Source organism: Homalodisca vitripennis, chromosome 6 (genome assembly GCF_021130785.1).
Source record: "Homalodisca vitripennis isolate AUS2020 chromosome 6, UT_GWSS_2.1, whole genome shotgun sequence".
NCBI classification, from domain to species: domain Eukaryota; kingdom Metazoa; phylum Arthropoda; class Insecta; order Hemiptera; family Cicadellidae; genus Homalodisca; species Homalodisca vitripennis.
The window spans coordinates 160,410,944-160,418,210 of record NC_060212.1 but is presented as its reverse complement, the minus strand read 5'-3'; the positions used below and the strand labels follow the sequence as shown (position 1 = coordinate 160,418,210).

Genomic DNA, 7,267 nt, shown 5'->3' with positions numbered 1-7,267 from the left:
AAGAATGTAAATTTTTGGTGATACTAAGAAAATAGAACGAAATCATTATAATCCTACATTATAACTGTGCATTTAATATAACTTTATTTGAAATATACATATTGAAACCAAAAACATTTCTTAACAAAATAGGCCTATATTTGGTAACAATGCATCAATTTTAAAATTGATTTAATGATCATTGAATGTGGTAACAAAACTAATTCCGAAAACTCCTGGTATGGTTTGCAAGGCACTTCAAGTATTAAATTTGGTAGAAAATATAAATTCAATTAAACAATTTAGTAGGAAATAAAGGTAACAGTTGGAGACACAGTGCAGTTAAGGAGCAGGTATGAGGTTGCTGTATCGTCTGCAGTCAGACAGAACAGCTGTAGTCAAGCCGCCGTATATCGGGCCCACGCGGAGTGGCCGCTAAATCACAAGTCTATTTGTTTGGTTACGCAAAATTAGAACAGTTTTTTTTTCATAATTGCTCTTTCATATAAAATCTTATATGAAATACAATTTCATATAAAATCTTTCTTCCCTTCCAACTTCCTATTCTAATTAAAGAGGATTTATAGCTTTCATTTTACTGTAAAACTGTAAAAAGACCGGTACATTCTATGATAGTGTTAGTTCCTTGTACAGTAAAATATATGTTTTTGTGGATCAACACCATCATCGAACGTTATTATATAAAAAGTAGTCAATACAGTCATACCCACCAATACTCAAATAATGATGATTAACATAAGTGTTACTAACTTAATCTCTTTATATATTATACAACTATTTTAGGCACTAAAGTATTGAATAGTATCATTATTTTTATAAATTAACACCTGTGCTATGTTTAGCTAAAAGCAAACGAAATCATATTATAACCTTACAAATTATAAAAATCCAAAGTAAATTCAAACTATTTTCAAAGCTGTATTACTGGTATCTTTATCAATTACTTTTGTGGTCTTTAAACAGTTATTATTTTATAACGTCGCTTCCATTATAATCTTTGCACTTTTATATTTTTAAACTGTTTCACCTATACATCATATATAGGTATACTTTACACATATACGAATATCGTAGAATATCAAAGACCAAATTATATGTATTTATAGAGATATAAATGCCCATATTATCTATGGATTTAAGTTTTAAACGCAAAACCATCTGTTTCACAATATTTAATTTTTATGTTAACGAAAATTAATCTTATTGATAAGCAAGATAATGATTACGTGTACAAACTGTCATACAATTTTAACCATTCTGCAATAAATAGAAGTATTTAACGGTTTTGTTACACAGGTATAAGATTGCATGATGTAAAAAACTGTGATATTTATTAGTAAAATTGTTTCACTAAACACCAGCTGGGGAGGTGTACTAGCCATCTCCTCCAAGCAGCCCAGTAAATATAATTTTTTTAATAAAATGAATAGTTTTTGTGGTGATCTGTAAAAGCCTTGAGTGAGGATCCAGATGTATTGCACATTGACTATAGTGATGGAACAAGACAAATTTGGTTGAGATGGCTCTATCAAAAATTATGGTCAGTATGCATTTTGAAGCTGGCCACATAGTTTTGCAGGTTGCGGGAGAGGAGTTGCGTAAGAAGTGGTTCCTACTGCCGTTAGTGCCATTTCAGTTCTATCAACCACGGTTTCCTTCATCTTCTTAGAAGCATCACTCATCATCGTTTTAAAATTAAGTTGCCATTTGTACTTAAAGATCATGGGATAGAAATCATCAGCCTTTAAAAAATAGCCGTCATGTTGGGAAAAAACTATTATTTTATATTTACCAATCTCCTCGTACTTAGGGCAATAGGAAGGGTGAAATCCAAATTTGAAAGGCTAAGAGCTACTTTACTTTTATGGTCACGATAGTTGGTTGCGTTGGCCAACTAAGATAGATTATTCAGTTAATTTTTCATTGTTTAAAGATAGATTAACAATATTCATTATTTGCTTTCAAAATGTAATGAAGAGAAATTCATCGAATATAAGATACTTAATTTGAGTATTCACTCGCACACCTAATATGAGTATGTTCCGTTAGATCACTATACAAGGCCGTAATTGGGTTTTCTCTAATTCAGTAGGAACTGTCTCCAAGGGAAAGCTACATATGCAAATTGAATTGCATTTAAAAATGCAATCTAACTATTATTAAAACAAGGTTCCAAGCCATTATAATAATATTTTGAATTGAAAAACTGTTTTGTGTACAACAATATTTGTTACGATATTACTTACGTCCACATTATTTATATAAAATCTATAAACATTATGAAAGTAACTTTGGTGCTTATTGTTTGCATTAAAAATTGGTAGAATACTTTTATGCGTTATAAATTCCAAAATTTTTTCAACGAGCGGAATTAAATTCAAATGCTACCGAGTATTGCAATTTGGTATTAGAATTTAAAAATTTTAAAAAGAAACATATTTTTACAATTTAATGTTCCTATGAACGGTATTTATTCTAATCTTTGCTTAAAAGTTTAAAACTCTTAAAAATAAATCAGACCGTAGAACACAATCATTCGTGTATGCAGAAGCATGACAATATAGTTGACACATCAAACTGTGGTCAATATTATTGGAGTACCGAACAGCTGTAAGTCTGGGTCTTGCATAATACAGCGGAGTCAGGATTCTCTCCAGCCATTTGCAGGTCGATATGTGCACTTACACACTGGAACAGCTGTTACCCTGCCACCCTCACATTTTTCTCTTTAAAAAATTTAACCAAGCTAACAGTTTGTTATTGCTCATTTAGTGGGGATAAATATTTTTACACTTACAGCTCCGGACAAGACCAATTTAAGTGAATGATTGAAATTTTTTCACCAATGAGATTTCGTTTATTTTATATTTTACGTAGTTCGCATAGAGGTAGATTTTTATTCATGTTGTTTCAAGAAGTACATTAATATTTCACTATCACTGAGTGATAGAATTGACCTGAAAAGACAACACTGGGAAGTGTATAGAGAATGAACGCATTATTTACGATAAGTAGTTGTGTATTTATTGTATTCTAATTCGCGTTATTAGTTTTAAACCTTTTTCATTTTAATCTTTATAAAGTGAGTCGCCAAATGCCAAAACAAGCTAAATCCACTCTGCAAGTTTTTTAGATAAATGCCAAAAACTGATTGCTTTTCTCACATCCATTACATTTTTATGATTTTTGTTTAAAAAAAAAAGGTTAAAAAATTAGTTATATTGTTTTAAAATTGCTAAAAAATGGTACAAAAGTTATAATTACTGCAGCCGATTAAATATATGGCATAGCTTGTTTTGGAACAGTAACTATGATTTAGCTGCTTTTGGAAACTTACTCTCCGCCATTTGCTTTTTAACTTTGGTTCAAAAACCAGTTAAATTGCGTTTACCATTCCAAAATAAGTTAAAAACAGAACCTTATATTATTAAATCCTTTTTTCTCAAAACATTGTAGCCTATATTGTTAGGTAAATTTAGGTTAGGATTAATGAACACAATCGTATTCATTTTCAATACAAAACCATGAATTTATTTATCTACAGAGTTTATAAAATAAATGTGTCGTTTATTAAAAATATTTTCACTCAATCATAGGCTCATCCTCTTCATTTATTTCAAAATCATCATCATCATCTTCTTCGCCTTGATTGGTGGTAGGTAGCTGGAATAAGTCCTTGAAAAACTTCAACTTTGGCTCCCGTTGCCAGTCATTTCCATAGTGGAGATTTAGCAAGCATTTCACATCATTGATTTTTACTTGTTTCACTGGGTGTCCTTCTTGTATCACTCTCAAAACTGCATTGTCAAAATTTTTCCCCCTTTTCATTACTGACTTACTCTCGCCGATTTCAAATACATAGTTTGCTTCTCCTTGTACCAGGATGGAGTTTGGATTACTTTTAATTCTTGAAAAGATAAATTTCTTGGCCTTTTGAAATTGAAAATGCCATTGTCCTGGTTTTTTTAGAACAGCATCGGTTAGAGTTTTCCAATCACTCACAGGGCAATCCGTCCCAAGTTTCACAACAGTACAGTGCTTTTCAATTATTTCAGTGTACTCATTGGGATTGTTGATTACAGTCAGATCTTGAAATTTCCTTTCAAGTACTCCAAACACTCTATCAGGGGGAATGAAAGAATGGCCGACTACCGGAAAGAGTAGTACAACTTTAGTAACATGTTTAGGTGCATCTTTCAGGAGCCAATGAGCAATCATACCGACAACAGTTGTGTTCTTGTTTTGGCCACCACAGCCGTCAGAGAAAAGTTTGACTGTGGTGACATTTTCCATGTTAGCGCTTGTTAACCTGTGGTAAACAGCAGATGCAATTTGACTGGACCCTTTTGCATACTGGTTTTCAGTCCAGAGGTAAGAAAAGGTGTTTTCTGAATTCAAGAGGACTTTAGAATGTCCCTCACAAATCACAAAATTATATAGATATAGCTGGCGCTTATAGTATGCGGCTTGGTCCGGTATTTTAGGAAGGACAAGATTTTTCTGACAATCATAGCTCAGAATAAGCTCTTTATCATTATTTTCTTGCAAAAGTTTGTAGAACTTGTCTGCACGGACTTTGTGGGCTTTTAGGTTTAGCTTTAGTGTTTCACGCTTGCCTGCATCTTTTTCTGTGGCTAGTTCACACTCAAGCCTTGTGCAGGTTGAACACTTATCAGTGTACGGAGCGTCAAAACCAATGTTAAAGTTCTCAGAAAAAACCAGCCTGAAAAAGTCATACTCACACTTTAATTCTTCAGTTGGATGCTGCTCAATATACATTTTCCACATTTTTGTAATGTTAAGCTCACTTGGAAGGTATTGCCTATGCTTGTTTTTCGCTCTGCAATAGTGTTTTTGTACTGGAATAAATGTTTTAATAAAAGATTTGATGCTGTCTTTCTTTATATTATATTTATCAACTTGGCGTGCTCCTCCACGAGTCTCCAAAGGTACGACGCCTGTTTCCAGGTACTTTTTGCAAATCAATTGCACTCGGTTTTTACTCTCTTGCAAAATTGTAAGTAGTGCTGCCCGACATACTTTAACATTCTCAGTTTTGTTGTTCCTCATTTTAGGTAAGAAAAAGTCAGTACTTACATTTCTTTTTGATTTGATACCTTCTGGAAGACGAGTCCTTTTTGCTGAGGAAACAATGACGTGCTGAAGAATAAAATTCTTCTTTGATTGAAGGTCAGCGTCTTTATAGTATTGCTGATGTATCTTTCTAACATCCTGCAGGGAAAGTTCTGCGCAGCGGTACTTACTTTTGGCCGAATGTTTACAACTAGGCATCTGTGGAAATCCCTTCGGGCGGTGTCTAAAACAAAATAGGGATTATTAGTTCTCCTATACCTTTAAAAAAATACTAACCTGTAATAAAAACAAATTATAGATCGCAAACGTTGTCAAAAACTGTTGTAGTTAAGTTAGGGCCTAAGCTGAATTACTTTAGGCTGGTTGAGATTAAGTAGTTTAGTTGCGGTTATAGGTTAGTTTAGTTGAGGTTAGGTTAGCTTAGTTGAGGTTAGGTTAGCTTAGTTGAGGTTAGGTTATTTTAGTTCAAATGAGTGTTAAGATTAGGCTAGTTTAGTTTTCTTTACCAAATGTTGTTAACTTACCTAGCAACTTTTGCAACAGTTTTCTTCCATGCTCTTTCGTTTTTCTTCCTTTTCTTTGCCAAAGGGCCAGGCATCTCTTCTACCAACTCTACTTGTTCCACATTTTGTGGAGTTTCCACTGTTATGTCCATTATATTGACATTTTCTTGTTGAACAATTACAACTTCAGCATTTATAATATCAATACCAACGCCTTCACTACCTTCTAAAATACCTCCTGTATGTTCAGCCTCCATGTTTATGACACACAACAAATCAGGAGCTTTTAAAATAATGTTAAATAATTGAGTGCTATTGCTTCTTATAACACTATTTTAGCCTTTGAAATTTAAAATTAGCCAACAAAATAAACAATTAATTCAGAAGGAAAATGATCAGCAGTTCCCTATAGGAAAAGTCTTTTGGGATTTAACTTATTTTGACACAGAAACATGAAACATTGTAAGTTATTGTAGTTTGATATAGCTGGTTTTGGAACATTGTCATCTGTGCAGATATGACTGTTTTTGGAACCGAATGGCTATAGGATATAACTGATTTTGGAACAACCTTCACTTTTAAATATTAATTTTAAACAGTTTTTAACTGGTTTTGGAACATTTTGAAGTGACAAATCTGTAGCCTAGGTAATACAGAACTCAATGTCATCAATATCTCAACTTTTTTAAATTTTGGATTTAGCCTGTTTTGGCATTTGGCGACTCAAGTATTATTTCTATAATTTTTAAGTAGCTCGAGGGTCATATAAAATATATAAATATTTTTGAATGTTTCATTCTGTAAACAATATAAATCCATTCGTTATAACGATAAAAGTCTCAATTAGTTATAAAACTTAGTCAACCAAGTGATTGAAACTTGAAAACTGTTCAATGCATTGAAGAATTTAAAATTTTCACAATAATGAAAATTATTGTGAAAATTTTAAATATAAATGAATGATAAAGCGTTATCTTCTGGATGTACTAAGATGAAACTTTTAAATATAAACTTTGGGAAAAGTCACTCACTTAGTATGGGATGAGCATATCAAACCAAACGTTATAAAAATCCACATATATACTTTGTATAAGGTTTTAAGGGATTTAATCTACATTATTGAATGGGTTTGCTATCCTTGCACTGATAGTTATCTGAGTAGTCAGTTCACATGTTTGTTTCTATGATAGCCCCTGCTAGTAAGATCATCACTAATTACGACTTTATATAAATTAAATATAAATGTAACTGTTTGTACTATATAGATGCTATTTTTATTTGTTATATTTATTATTATGTTTGATCTTTAAGAACGATCGACCTCCTCAGTGTCCATTATTTGGGAAATAACCACACTAATGTTTCAAATTTCAATACGTGATGATAGAACCTTTTCGGTACTTCATTTCGCTTAGGGGTGAGATAATATCTGGCTAGTCAGCCTCTATAAAAAATGTTTGTGTATTTGTATTGAATATTGAAATACTTCAGACAAAGCAAATATATAATATATATATACTTACGTAGGACCGAGATGCCTATTTCGGTTAAAAAGTGCCAACTTAAGACTGTTTAAATTCACTTACCTACTATGTCACATTTAGCTTGCCATATTGCCTCGATCAAAATACTATATACGTTCGATTATCAAGTTCTCTGAAATCTATTTT

At 32.2% G+C, this 7,267-nt stretch overlaps 1 protein-coding gene across 1 annotated transcript; it reads right to left on the bottom strand.

Annotated features, from left to right (window-relative positions):
* Window positions 1-3,354: 3,354 nt before the first annotated feature.
* Window positions 3,355-6,321, bottom strand: LOC124365101. Its single transcript, XM_046821041.1, has 2 exons — window positions 5,619-6,321; window positions 3,355-5,317 (listed from the first exon to the last, which is right to left on the bottom strand). The coding sequence occupies exons 1-2, from the start codon at window positions 5,852-5,854 to the stop codon at window positions 3,583-3,585; spliced, it is 1,971 nt and encodes a 656-aa protein (XP_046676997.1). The 5' UTR covers window positions 5,855-6,321; the 3' UTR covers window positions 3,355-3,582.
* Between the last annotated feature and the right edge of the window lie 946 nt (window positions 6,322-7,267).